Here is a 16074-nt window from a genome sequence, read left to right as displayed (position 1 = left end):
CTCAACTAAGCCTTGCAGTGACGTCACAAAGACCTCCCACACAACCCAGCAGCCACCGAGGTTTGCCCTTACAAGGAACGTCCGGCTCTGACGTCACTGGTTACCGGAAGACGCGGTTGAGGTCACCTTACTTTCCCTTATGTGTAAAATGTGTGAAATTGATGAAGGCTGACGTAAAAATATGGACAACTTTAATAGACTCACACATTTTAATGTTGTGGAGGATGTCATTCAAACTTTAAAAATAATAATATTGTAATCATTCAAGTGGAACCTCGATCTACAGAGAATATGCAAATTCAATGACAAGGTTACAGTGCTCATTGGACAAAGTTTTACTGCATTCATTTACTACATCACTGTACTGTATGAACATATCGAATAATACTGTATTAAGTCACAATATCACAGTACTAATATTCTCTATTAATTAATGTTACATTCATGCATAAAATCACATCACAACATCACAGTACTAATGTACTCTATTAACATATTACATTACTACATAAAATAACATTACATTACTACATACAATTACATATGCCATGAATGCATAACATTACATATTGTATTACTACATAAAATAAAATAATGCATACAATTACATATTACATTACTACATAAAATCACATTACATTAAGGCATACAAATACATATTACATTACTACATACAATACATATTGCATTACTACATAAACTAACATTACATTACTACATACAATTACATATTGTATTACTACATAAAATAAAATAATGCATACAATGACATATTACAATACTACATAAAATCACATATTACATTAAGGCATACAATTACATATTACATTACTACATACAATACATATTGCATTACTACATAAAATTAAATATTACATTACTGCAAAAAATTACATATTGTATTACGACAAAATAAAATAATGCATAAAATTACATATTGTATTACTACATAAAATCACAAATTACATTACTACATAAAATCACATATTGCATTACTACATAAAATTACATATTACAATACTACATAAAATCACATATTACATTGAGGCATACAATTACATATTACATTACTACATACAATACATATTGCATTACTACATCAAATTACATATTACGTTGCTGCAAAAAATGACATATTGTATTACGACAAAATAAAATGCATAAAATTACATATTGTATTACTACATAAAATCACATATTACATTAAGGCATACAATTATAATACTACATACAATTACATATTACATTACTACATACAATTACATTTTGCATTACTACATAAAATTACATATTGCATTACTTCATAAAATTACATAGTACGTTACTACATAAAATTACATATTACAATACTACATAAAATCACATATTACATTAAGGCATACAATTACACATTATATTACTACATACAATTACATATTACATTACTACATACAATTACATATTACATTACTACATACAATTACATATTGCATTACTACATAAAATTACATATTACTTTGATGCATAAAATTACATAGTGTATTACTACATAAAATTACATATTGCATCAAGGCATAAAATTACATATTAATCAGTAATCAGAGCTTTATTTGTCCATTCTTAACATGTACAAGACACATAAGAACTGAAATTACATTTTCGGCACAATCCCGCTAAGAGCAGACATACGTTACAGGGAGACAAGACGGGACCGCCAACGGATCAGCCACTTAGGGCGCTCCTTAAAAAGGTGGGAAAAAGGTGACAATGGGGAAGGCGGGAAGAGTAAAAAAAATATCAGTCTGAGGCTGGACCCTCAGGAATGGTCCAGACTGAGTCCGAGGAAAAAAACCTCACATACCTTACATTACTACATAAAATTACATATTGTACTACTACATAAAATGACATATTACATTGCTACATAAAATTACATATTGTATTACTACTTACAATGACATATTACATTACTACGCAAAATTACATATTGTATTACTACATTAAAATTACATCTAGTATTACTACATAAAATTACATATTACATTACTAAAAAAAATAACAGTACATTAATGCATACAATTACATATTACATTACTCAAATACAATTGCTTCATAAAATAACATTACATTGCTGCATAAAATAAAATATTGCAATACTTCTGTTCTACACTAAATACCATTACATTACTAATGAACTGCATTAAATGACAATATCACAGTACTCGATTACTGTATTAAATAACATATGTCATTATTAATGTACTGCATTAGATAATACCGCTGTACTACATTACTGTATTAAATAACATGTTATTGCTGTAGTATTAAATAACATGTCAGGTTACAAAAATTCAAATATTACAGTACATCAGTTTGTAGTATTCTACAGAGTTTCCACCATGATTTGCTTGTTGATGAAAAGTTTGATGTGAATGACAAATAGTTATGATTGGTGAGTGACGATTGTTTGCAGAAGGCGTGTGGAGGCTGCAGGAACATGAACAGGGTATGGGCACAGGAAGTTTATCAGACTGATAACATTCCTGTGATAGGACATGCCTTGAAAACAAACATTTATCATCGACATACTGCATATATATATATATATATATATATATATATATATATATATATATATATATATATATATATATATATATATATATATATATAGTCAAATATTGATTGATCCTTTTCAAAAACACAGACTGGATGCTTCTGTGTTGTGTATTTATTACTGTGTATATTTAAATAGTACAAATATCACTGATCAAAATGTATATGTATATATACATATATACATCTATAACTAATACTGAACATGGATTAATGTAGTTGTTGTCGTGCATTTTAGTTCTTGTAGTTGGAGTAGTTTAATGTAGATTACTGTAGTCTTTGTGGCGTATTGTAGTTGTAGTAGTTTATTGTAGTTGTTGTGCATTGTGATTGTACTAGTGTACTCCGCCTTCGGGTGGGGGAACGGGTCCTGACTGTGGTTTGCGCTTACGTGCCAAACCGCAGCTCAGAGTACCCACCCTTTTTGGATTCACTCGAGGGAGTACTTGAGAGTGCTCCCCCGGGTGATTCCCTCGTTCTACTGAGGGACTTCAACGCTCATGTTGGCAGCGACAGTGAAACCTGGAGAGGCGTGATTGGGAAGAATGGCTGCCCGGATCTGAACCCGAGCGGTGTTTTGTTATTGGACTTTTGTGCCCGTCACAGATTGTCCATAACGAACACCATGTTCAAACATAAGGGTGTCCATATGTGCACTTGGCACCAGGACACCCTAGGCCGCAGTTCCATGATCGACTTTGTAGTTGTGTCGTCGGATTTGCGGCCTCATGTTTTGGACACTCGGGTGAAGAGAGGGGCGGAGCTTTCTACCGATCACCACCTGGTGGTGAGTTGGCTGCGATGGTGGGGGAGGATGCCGGACAGACCCGGCAGGCCCAAACGCATTGTGACGGTTTGCTGGGAACGTCTGGCAGAGTCTCCTGTCAGAGAGAGTTTCAATTCCCACCTCCGGAAGAACTTTGAACATGTCACGACGGAGGTGCTGGACATTGAGTCTGAATGGACCATGTTCCGCACCTCTATTGTCGAGGCGGCTGATTGGAGCTGTGGCCGCAAGGTAATTGGTGCCTGTCGTGGCGGTAATCCTAGAACCCGTTGGTGGACACCGGCGGTGAGGGATGCCGTCAAGCTGAAGAAGGAGTCCTATCGGGTTCTTTTGGCTCATAGGACTCCTGAGGCAGCGGACAGGTACCGACAGGCCAGGCGGTGTGCGGCTTCGGCGGTCGCGGAGGCAAAAACTCGGACATGGGAGGAGTTCGGGGAAGCCATGGAAAACGACTTCCGGACGGCTTCGAAGCGATTCTGGACCACCATCCGCCGCCTCAGGAGGGGGAAGCAGTGCACTATCAACACCGTGTATGGTGAGGATGGTGTTCTGCTGACCTCGACTGCGGATGTTGTGGATCGGTGGAGGGAATACTTCGAAGACCTCCTCAATCCCACCAACATGTCTTCCTATTAGGAAGCAGTGCCTGGGGAATCTGTGGTGGGCTCTCCTATTTCTGGGGCTGAGGTTGCTGAGGTAGTTAAAAATCTCCTCGGTGGCAGGGCCCCGGGGGTGGATGAGATCCGCCCGGAGTTCCTTAAGGCTCTGGATGCTGTGGGGCTGTCTTGGTTGACAAGACTCTGCAGCATCGTGTGGACATCGGGGGCGCTACCTCTGGATTGGCAGACCGGGGTGGTGGTTCCTCTCTTTAAGAAGGGGAACCGGAGGGTGTGTTCTAACTATCGTGGGATCACACTCCTCAGCCTTCCCGGCAAGGTCTATTCAGGTGTGCTGGAGAGGAGGCTACGCCGGATAGTCGAACCTCGGATTCAGGAGGAACAGTGTGGTTTTCGTCCTGGTCGTGGAACTGTGGACCAGCTCTATACTCTCGGCAGGGTCCTTGAGGGTGCATGGGAGTTTGCCCAACCAGTCTACATGTGTTTTGTGGACTTGGAGAAGGCATTCGACCGTGTCCCTCGGGAAGTCCTGTGGGGAGTGCTCAGAGAGTATGGGGTATCGGACTGTCTGATTGTGGCGGTCCGCTCCCTGTATGATCAGTGCCAGAGTTTGGTCCGCATTGCCGGCAGTAAGTCGGACACGTTTCCAGTGAGGGTTGGACTCCGCCAAGGCTGCCCTTTGTCACCGATTCTGTTCATAACTTTTATGGACAGAATTTCTAGGCGCAGTCAAGGCGTTGAGGGGATCTGGTTTGGTGGCTGCAGGATTAGGTCTCTGCTTTTTGCAGATGATGTGGTCCTGATGGCTTCATCTGGCCAGGATTTTCAGCTCTCGCTGGATCGGTTCGCAGCTGAGTGTGAAGCGACTGGGATGAGAATCAGCACCTCCAAGTCCGAATCCATGGTTCTCGCCCGGAAAAGGGTGGAGTGCCATCTCCGGGTTGCAGAGGAGACCCTGCCCCAAGTGGAGGAGTTCAAGTACCTCGGAGTCTTGTTCACGAGTGAGGGAAGAGTGGATCGTGAGATCGACAGGCGGAACGGTGCGGCGTCTTCAGTAATGCGGACGCTGTATCGATCCGTTGTGGTGAAGAAGGAGCTGAGCCGGAAGGCAAAGCTCTCAATTTACCGGTCGATCTACGTTCCCATCCTCACCTATGGTCATGAGCTTTGGGTTATGACCGAAAGGACAAGATCACGGGTACAAGCGGCCGAAATGAGTTTCCTCCTCCGGGTGGCGGGGCTCTCCCTTAGAGATAGGGTGAGAAGCTCTGCCATCCGGGGGGAGCTCAAAGTAAAGCCGCTGCTCCTCCACGTCGAGAGGAGCCAGATGAGGTGGTTCGGGCATCTGGTCAGGATGCCACCCGAACGCCTCCCTAGGGAGGTGTTTAGGGCACGTCCGACCGGTAGGAGACCACAGGGAAGACCCTGGCCTGGGAACGCCTCGGGATCGCCCGAGAGGAGCTGGACGAAGTGGCTGGGGAGAGGGAAGTCTGGGCTTCCCTGCTTAAGCTGCTGCCCCCGCGACCCGACCTCGGATAAGCGGAAGAAGATGGATGGATGGATGGATGGATGGATGGATAGTGTACTGGAGTACTTGCAGTTAAAGTAGTTTAATTTTGATTATTGTATTGGTGTATTGTAGTGCTAGTACTTGCAGTAATGTTTTGTAGATGTGTATTGTAGTACTTGTAGTGTATATTTGAATTGTACATTATATTGTATATACTGTAGTATATGTTATAGTAGTGTATTGCAGTTCTACTAGTTTATCGTGGTAGTGTAGTGTAGTTAGTTATGGTAGTGTATTTGGAGATGATGGTTATTTATTAAAATAGACAAAGAACATGAATAAACAGAAATATGTAAATGTACCAGATTGTAATGAAATGATCATATTTTCATCTGCAGTCCATAAAAAACATGAACATAAAAGTAAAGACACAAACACAAATATATATATATATATATATATATATATATATATATATATATATATATACAGTGGGGCAAAAAAGTATTTAGTCAGCCACCCATTGATTGTCAATGGGTGGCTGACTAAATACTTTTTTGCCCCACTGTGTGTATATATATATATATATATATATATATATATATATATATATATATATATATATATATATATATATATATATATATATATATATATATATATATATATATATATAATATATATATATGTGTGTGTGTGGTCTATATAGTGTATTGCAGTAGTGGTTGAGCAGGTTAGCAAACATATTTGAGTGGTTTTGTTGATGGAAAGATTACAAAATGTGGAGAGTCTGATACTGTGGTATATTTCCACACTCTGAGTTGCCTCAACTTGCCCAAGAATGTGTACTTTTTATTTTGATATTGGTGCGTGACTTCCTGTCAGGTGTGTCGTCTACCTGAACATGAACCCTCCATTCCGCTCGTTCATCTTTTACTTGTCACTACTTTCACTCTGCACTACTTTTACTGATATTTACTCTGCACTAGTTTTACTGATGTTTTACTTTTCATTACTTTTACTGATATTTTACTTTTCACTACTTTTACTGATATTTTACTTTTCATTATTTTTACTGATATTTTACTTTTTACTATTTTTACTGATATTTTACTTTTTACTACTTTTAATGATATTTTACTTTTCACTTTTACTGATATTTTACTTTACCACTTTTACTGATATTTTACTTTTCAGTATTTTTACTGATATTTTACTTTTTACTACTTTTACTGATATTTTACTTTTCACTTTTACTGATATTTTACTTTTCATTACTTTTACTGATATTTTACTTTTTACTACTTTTACTGATATTTTACTTTTCACTTTTACTGATATTTTACTTTTTTTTGCCACTTTTACTGATATTTTACTTTTCATCACTTTTACTGATATTTTACTTTTCACTTTTACTGATATTTTACTTTTTTTGCCACTTTTACTGATATTTTACTTTTTTTGCCACTTTTACTGATATTTTACTTTTCATTACTTTTACTGATATTTTACTTTTCACTACTTTTACTGATATTTTACTTTTTACTACCTTTACTGATATTTTACTTTTTACTACTTTTACTGTTATTTTACTTTTCACTTTTACTGATATTTTTCCTTTTTACCACTTTTACTGATATTTTACTTTTCACTACTTTTACTGATATTGTACTTTTCACTACTTTTACTGATATTTTACTTGTTACTACTTTTACTGATATTTTACTTTTCACTTTTACTGATATTTTACTTTTTACTACTTTTACTGATCTTTTAATTTTCACTACTTTTACTGATATTTTACTTTTCACTTTTACTGATATTTAACTTTTTACTACTTTTACTGATCTTTTAATTTTCACTACTTTTACTGATATTTTACTTTTCACTTTTACTGATATTTAACTTTTTACTACTTTTACTGATCTTTTAATTTTCACTACTTTTACTGATATTTTACTTTTCACTTTTACTGATATTTAACTTTTTACTAAAAGTGATCTTTAACTTTTTACTTCTTTAACTGATCTTTTACTCTTCACTTTTACTGATATTTTAATTTTACTACTTTTACTGATATTTTACTCTTCACAACTTTTACTGATCTTTTTACTTTTACTGATATTTAACTTGTTATTACTTTTACTGCTATTTAACTTTTTACTAAAAGTGATCTTTAACTTTTTACTTCTTTAACTGATCTTTTACATTTTACTTTTTACTACTTTTATTGATATTTTACTCTTCACAACTTTTACTGATATTTTTACTTTTACTGATATTTAACTTTTCATTACTTTTACTGAGATTTTACTTTTTACTACTTTTACTGATATTTAACTTTTTTACTAATTTTAATATTTAACTTTTTACTACTTTTACTTTTTACTACTTTAACTGATATTTTTTACTTTTCACTACTTTCACAAATATTTTACTTTTTACTGCTTTTACTGATATTTTACTTTTTACTACTTTTACTTTTCACTACTTCTAATGATCCTCGACTGTCTGCTGTCAATCTAAACAAATACAAAATATAACAATAACAACAACAATGTGATGACTTAGCTTGCATTCACACAACTCCTTTGTATTACTACAGTACATACTACATATTTCCTGTATCTTCTACTCTCATGTTTACCGTATTTAATTGTGGATTATTTCCAGTCTTATTTTGAGTCCCTCTGATGATTTCTATGACAAAAGATGGCAGCTATCATGAATTACTTGCGAGAGGAGCGATCGCATGAATAAAGCGTGGTTATTACACAGGAGTGAACTAATACTTTACTACTCTATAAAAGTAGGAAATACACAGAAGTGGTAAATAGTATTTATTGAGGGATGAAAGTTCACACGATTCTTCCAAGGAAGATGGATTTGGGATAGCGGTCCCTGAGACACGGCCACTGCACAAAGAAAAAGTCTGCCAGGCGGTAGAGGATGGTGCCAGTGAGCGACATGGACTCCACTCGACAAATACTTTCGATGTACACGATCAACACTTTCTTCAGTCCCAAAACTCCCAGCAGGAGGGCTGCTAGGCAAAGAGGAACACACGTGCCGGGGCCGTTACACAGCACCTGAAACAACACAACCTTTAATTAATAACTCCTTTGCAATTAATTCAACACGCAAAAACTCATCTAAACGTTTATTTGGAGCCACGAAGCAAACAAAGCAGCATCCTGCCAAGACAGTGGAAGTTTTTGTTAGCACGTTAGTTTATTTTCTTACTTCCTGCTGCGTATCCTTTAGCTTCATGCTATTTTTAGCACGGTCCGATAATTATCACACATCCTTAAAGAGGAACTTTACTTATTTGGAACTTTGCCTATTATTCACAATCCTCGTGTAAGATAAGAACACATGTTTTCTAAATCATAAATAAATGCTAGCAAAAGTCAGCTAACAATGGGTCGCTCTCTTCCACCTATAAAGCGCTCTAAATTACATTCAAAAACCTATATAAAACTACTGTTTTATATACATGCTTTAAGCATATATGTAATTTAGTAACATTCATAATAACATGTAATATTTACATATTTTGCTCATTTTAAGCATATGGCGGTGTATTATTTTCACAGACACAACACAATCTCCTCCAACCTTCGAGGACAAAGCTACGAACAATGGGAGACCGGGCTTTCTGCTCCGCCGCTCCCAGTCTGTGGAACGCTCTCCCTGACCACCTGAGGGCACCACAGACTGTGGATGCTTTTAAAAAAGGCTTAAAAACCCTCCTTTTTAAAAAAGCCTCTTTTTTTTTTTTGATATATGCATACTAGTTTTAGCTATTTGGCTGTTCTAGTTTTTATTTTTTTTATTATCTTTTTATTTTTTTAATACACTGTAGCACTTTGAGGTTGTTTACTCAATGTAAAGTGCTTTTTACAAATAAAATATATTATTATTATTATTAATGTTCACGTTTCCCTTCAACAACAACAACACTACGGTAATCATGTCAGACTTCATGAGAGACAACTAAGACTACTTTGGGACAAATTATGATGCAGAAACGTATATTTTTGAGCCTGAATACAAGGAGTATGATCTACAAGTTTTAGAAGCTGTGTGCTAAACAGATGCAGCTTTAGTGAAACACAAAGCATCATGTAAAAATATTGCTAAGTGCTAAACAAGAAATCCAAACTATCAACATAAAAAATAATAATCACTTACTGTACAAGTACTGCTCTCACTAGGATAAAGACTGATGGGATGTTTATATCTTTCCGTTTACGTGAAGAATTGTTCATAATGCTCACCAAGGGTTAAAATACCAATCGTCTTTTCCTGTCTATACATCATCAACAGTATTGTTCCTAATTGATAAATATTCAGGCCACGTGATGTAAATGGAGTATTGTTGGCAGTTTTGGGATATTTTTTAGAGAGCTTTATGGGCGCAATGTAGGAGCTCGCCATTGGCTCCATTGTTAGCTGACTTTTGCTAGCATCTATTTACGAGTTAGAATGCATTAAAAAAAAGACAAACGTGTTCTTGTCTCACATAAAATGAGGAAAATCCCATAAAAAGAGCAGTTCCCCTTTAAGTACTAATCAGCCCCTCTAGGATCATGCAATAATTGTTTGGGATTGTCGCCGCCTAAAATTTTGCGGAAGCTTTTTCGAAAAGTTGCGATGTTTCGAGGTTTATTTTTTTTACATTTTTTAACATCGAACCAACTTGTGATTTGATGAATTTGTTATCAATGTTTGAAGTGTTCCTCGTAATCTTAACCTCAAAAAGCGCAGGATTCCAACAAAAATGGTAAAACAAATATTGCATTCATGTTTTACTCGTTTCATATGAAACTTAAAAGTAGCCACTAGATGGCGGTAAAAGCACATTCTCAGAACTCATTGTCAAATTACTGTACTGTTTTACTTCATCATACATATTAATGGTAATAACTAACTAGATGAGGCAATTCCTGAAGGAATTGTGTGTGAATGCTCCAATGCTGAAGTTGAACTGTAATCCTGGATTTTTTTTTAGAATTGTTGAAGTAGAGCACACAATTCCCAAACAGGCTGAATATTTTGAAGTTGGAACAGTTTGAATTAGATGAAAAATGCGGGAGTTGTGGAACTTTGAAAAATGTCCCATTGATTTCAATGGGAATTTCCCAAAAATGTGGGAATTTCGGGAAAAGCGATTTTTTTATTTTTTTTTTGAAAATGGTAAAAAAAACTTGAATGGTCTGAATGAGTTGAAATGATTGGTGTTGGAATTTTTCAAATCGGTCGAGAAATGTTGAAGTAGTAACATGTTGAATTGAGAAATGGTATTACGGAATTCCTGGAATTTCGGGAAAACCGGGAATTTTTCCAGTTCAAAAAACAACTTTGGTTGTTTTTGTCCTACTTAAGAGGAATTATTTGATAGTGGAACAGTTAAAGTGGGTTGAAATATGAGGGAGGAGTAGTCGCCAAAAAAAAGGGTGGAAATAGGGCTTTGGAAAACCAGGAATTCCGGAAAATCCTGCAATTTATCTTTACTTGGACAAAGGGTAGTTTGAATTTCCAGAATGGTGGAATGGTATGAATAGGTCGACAAATGTGGAAATGGTGGAAGTTTGAAAAATGGCCAATTCATTTTGAATGGGGAAAAATGTCTCGGAAAACCTGGAATTCTGGGAAATCTGGGAAAGCCTGCGATTCCCGAATAGGCTGAACAGTTTGAAGTTGGAACGGTTTGAATCGGATGAAAAATGTGGAAAGTAGAGCGCGCCAAAATCTGGAGAAGAAGAAGAAAAACCATGTGTGAATGCTTTAGAGCATTCACACAATTATAATTCTAGAAAGAAACACCCCCAAAGGCATACTTGCCAACCTCGAGACATCCAATATCGGGAGGTGGGGGGCGTGTTTGGGGCGGGGCTAAGGGCATGGTTAAGAGGAGAGTATATTTACAGCTAGATTTCACTAAATCAAGTATTTCATATATATATATATATATATATATATATATATATATATATATATATATATATATATATATATATATATGTGTGTGTGTGTGTGTATGAAATACTTGACTTTCAGTGAATTCTAGCTATATATATATATATATATTTTTTTTTTTTAAATTTTATTTTATTATACATATAAATAAAATACTTGAATTTCAGTGTTCTGCAGGCTATCCAGTAGATGGCAGTATTGTCCTGTTTAAGAGTGTCCCAACATTGCTGTTTACTGCAGACGAACTGCTTTACGGTAGACTAAACGTGACTGCTGTTGTTGTGTGTTGTTACCGCGCTGGGAGGACGTTAATGAAACTGCCTACCAATAAACCCACATAAGAAACCTAGAACTCTCTCTCCTTGTTGTGCACTCTACTCTCTAAAAGCCGTAGATGTTATGACGTCATTGGGCAGGCAAGCTGTTTATATTGTGGGAAAGCGGACGTGAGAACGGCTGTCGCCACTCAGGTCCGCATTGAGCTGGAGGGGGCGTGGCCTCCAGCTCCGGCTGAATACCGGGAGTTTGTCGGGAGAAAATCTCTGCCGGGAGGTTGTCGGGAGAGGCGCTGAATACCGGGATTCTCCCGCTAAAAACGGGAGGGTTGGCAAGTATGCCCAAAGGCCAAGTTGCAGACATTCTCCGTTTATGTTTTACACTTAAAAAAGTGTTTGTTTTTTAACATTCTTTTATGTTCCAACACATTTAGCTGTGAAGTGTTGTGACCAATCTATAACGCTAAATTTTTGTTGGTACGTCAGATATTATCATCACACTTCAACATCTCTAACATGTAAATGCTGCCTCTGCTAGGTTTAGAATGTTTTTAATTGTCTTACCCGGCATAGATTTTTTTTTTAAATGCAAATTCCTGGAGGGACTGATTATTATATCAAATGTATATATCATTTAATTTATGATATGTTATAAAAGTCTATAACCTCAGGGCAAACGGGCAAAAGTTAAGGGGGTTGGACATTTTTTTTCCTCAACCCTCACAAAAATAACCGAAATTGTTCATATTTCAATTCCAGCGATAGTTTCAGTTTGTGTTTTTGTACAATTGTAACACAACAAGTTGCAGTATTTTCCTTGTGAGTCTGGATTTTTGAGTTCTTTTCCAAACAAGATCACCAATAAAGGACCCGGTCTAATCCTTGAAATACTTGAATATTGCCTGTATGAAAATATGCGTGTGCTCACCATGTCGGGTCTGAGTCTAAAGACCAGCGGGACAGAATACCACAGGGCGCCCAGGGTGCTCACCACTGAAGAACCCCAGGACTGATGCACCTCTCGGCTGCGCGGGATCCGATAAATGCTGAACTAGAAAACATATTTACCAGACAGAATATTCGTTTTTGATGCTGCACTGGTTTTGAAAGTTACAAAATGTATGAACAGAACATTTATGCCAGCTTCATTTGAACAGAAAGACATTGTAAAAAATAAAAAAAACAGTTGTCCATTTTGTTTTCTTAACGCTGTCACTTGTCTCCTAAATAGGTCTACACCACCAAAAAGCTTTTATAAGAACTCAGAGACAAAAGTGTAGACCTGCACAAGACTGGCATAAAACGCGTTAAGATTGTAAACCCGCACAAGAGTGAAATGAACCCTGATCACAACCTACCGATCTCAGGGCGGACACTCTAACCACTAGGCCAGTGTTTTTCAACCACTGTGCCGCGGAGCACACTCGTGCGATACAGTCTGGTGTGCCGTGGGAGATGATCTAATTTCACCTACCGGTATTTGGGTTAAAAATATTTTTTGCAAACCAGTAATTATAGTCCGCAAATGATGTGTTGTTGTTGAGTGTCGGTGCTGTCTAGAGCTCGGCAGCGTAACCGTGTAATACTCTTCCATATCAGTAGGTGGCAGCAGGTAGCTAATTGCTTTGTAGATGTCGGAAACAGTGGGAGGCAGTGTGCAGGTAAAAAGGTGTCTTATGCTTAAACCAAAAATAAACAAAAGGTGAGTGCCCCTAAGAAAAGGCATTGAAGCTTAGGGAAGGCTATGCAGAACGAAACTAAAACTGAACTGGCTACAAAGTGAACAAAAACAGAATGCTGGACGACAGCAAAGACTTACTGTGGAGCAAAGACGGCGTCCACAAAGTACATCCGAACATGACATGACAATCAACAATGTACCCACAAAGAAGGATAAAAACAACTGAAATATTCTTGATTGCTAAAACAAAGTAGATGCGGGAAGACATGACACTGCTACAGGAAAATACCAAAAAAAGAGAAAAAGCCACCAAAATAGGAGCGCAAGACAAGAACTAAAACACTACACACAGGAAAACAGCAAACAACTCAAAAGGTGACAGTACACCTACTTTGAGACAAGAGCTATAGAGATGCATGCTTGGTTATGGTTTAAAGTCATATCCAACAATTGCGACAACGACTTTTTACTGTCAACCGAGTTTCGTTTTTTTCATGATTTCTGCTGGTGGTGGGCCGTCTGATTTTTTTCTACGCAAAAAATGTGCCTTGGCTCAAAAAAGGTTGAAAAACACTGCACTAGGCCACTGAGTAGGCCATACATGTGTGCATAAATATATGTACACTATTCGTACCTGGGTGTCAGAGGTGTTGCAATCTTTGCATTTTTCAAATTTAGAAACTTTGTCCTCACTCATCCTGTCAGAGTCAGCGATGACGTAGAAACGAGGTGAGAAGACACAACAAAGATGTTCCATCAGTCTCAGCATCTCTGTAGTGTGACCACCTGCACACAAACACACTTTTTCCATGGACACAATACTGCTACTGTACTCATATTACTACATAGTAGTCATATTACTACATAGTACTCATTTTACTACATAGTAGTCATACAAAGGAAACTAATGCGAATATTTACTACAAGAACAGTATTGGTTAGCTAGCATATGTAAACAATAACTTGTATATGTAAACAATAACTAGTATATGTAAACAATAACTTTTATATGTAAACAATAACATTGTATATGTAAACAATAACTTGTATACGTAAACAACAACATTGTATGCATTTTACCCGATCCCGCCACAACAAGCACAGTAACGCTACGTTTGCTGTCAGCTTCATATTGTGATACATTCCCGATGACTAAATATAAGCGTACAACAAAAAGAATGCATAGAATTATTATAAGACAAGAAGTAGCGAAGAGTATCGCCATTACGGATACAAGCTCCTTCTTCTTCCTCGGTTCTTCCTGGGCGGCGATAGCAAACTTTCAACAGTGTTTTGCTGCCACTCTGTGGTCAAAGATGGTTACTGCATGGGTTTCCGGCCTAATGTTTACTTTTAATGCTCCTACTTCTAATAAACACTATTTCTCACAAATATATAGTAATTTGATTCTCAACTTTCCAGTAAAATAAAATGCGTGTTCTCCTTTTCAATATAATATTCAAAAGGTTTTTGTTTTATACATAAGCCTAAAATGACTATAACAAAAGTGGAAGTTTTGTGGGAAAAGCGTTTTGATCATACATAAAATATCTTATAATACAAAAAAAATACACTACACATGTATATATTATAATAGAAGTGCTTAATTTGCTTTTATTGAATAAAAATAATTGTCATTTTCTTTTTCGTCTTGTTCTCTTCTATTGGTTGTGTTTCCGACATGACTATTGTGCTTTGCTGCCTTCCACCGGCAGCTGCTTGCTATTGCAGGGTTTTTTTTAAATTATTATTTGCGTATTGAAAAGGCATTTGTTTTATACATAAGCCTAAAATTACTATAACAAAAGTGGAAGTTTTTTGGAAAAGCGTTTTGATCATCATATATAATACATCTTATAATACAAAACAATACGCTACACATGTACATCGTATAATAGAAGTGCTTTATTTGCTTTTAATTTAATAAAAAATAGTTGTCATTTTCTTCTTCGTCTTGTTCTCTTCTTCTATTGGTTGTGTTTCCGACATGACCGTATTGTGCTTTGCTGCCTCCCACCGGCGGCTGCTTGCTATTGCAGAGGGTTTTTTTAAATTTGTTTTTTATATTATTTGCGTATTGAAAAGGCATTTGTTTTATACATAAGCCTAAAATTACTATAACACATCGAGTAACAAAGTGGAAAAGCGTTTTGATCATATGTAAAAATATCTTGTAAAACAAAACAGTACACTACACATGCTTTATTTGCTTTTAATTTAATTTAAAAAAACAAAACATTTTCTTCTTTGGCTTGTTCTCTTCTTCTGTTGGTTGTGTTTCCAACATGACTGTATTGCGCTTTGCTGCCTCCCACCGGCGGCTGCTTGCTATTGCAGGGTTTTGTTTTGTTTTTGCGTATTGAAAATGCATTTGTTTTATCTTGGAGAATGATTAACAGTACAAAAGCCCTTAAATTGATATTTTTGTTAAAAACATTTAAAGTGATTTTAGTAAGCCCTTTTAGTCTTTTTTTTAATTTTTATTATTAATATTATTTATTAATATTAATTACTCTCTGTATTTGCTTTTGTTTTCTTTTTTTGATGTTGAAAGTGCCTTGACTTTTGTGTGAATTATACATGTATATTTGTTGTTCAATAAAAATTAAAATTAAAATTAAAAAAAG

The 16074-nt window shown here is 36.4% G+C and overlaps 1 protein-coding gene across 1 annotated transcript; it reads right to left on the bottom strand.

The window, feature by feature from the left end:
- Positions 1 to 8336: 8336 nt before the first annotated feature.
- alg14 (ALG14 UDP-N-acetylglucosaminyltransferase subunit) lies at positions 8337 to 14721 on the bottom strand. The gene is made up of 4 exons (XM_062020889.1): positions 14528 to 14721; positions 14082 to 14233; positions 12695 to 12817; positions 8337 to 8598 (listed from the first exon to the last, which is right to left on the bottom strand). The coding sequence occupies exons 1-4, from the start codon at positions 14670 to 14672 to the stop codon at positions 8368 to 8370; spliced, it is 651 nt and encodes a 216-aa protein (XP_061876873.1). The 5' UTR covers positions 14673 to 14721; the 3' UTR covers positions 8337 to 8367.
- Between the last annotated feature and the right edge of the window lie 1353 nt (positions 14722 to 16074).

The sequence above is a fragment of the Entelurus aequoreus genome, linkage group LG15, assembly GCF_033978785.1.
Source record: "Entelurus aequoreus isolate RoL-2023_Sb linkage group LG15, RoL_Eaeq_v1.1, whole genome shotgun sequence".
In the NCBI taxonomy this organism is placed as follows: Eukaryota; Metazoa; Chordata; class Actinopteri; order Syngnathiformes; family Syngnathidae; genus Entelurus; species Entelurus aequoreus.
This window is presented reverse-complemented; position numbering and strand designations above follow the sequence as displayed.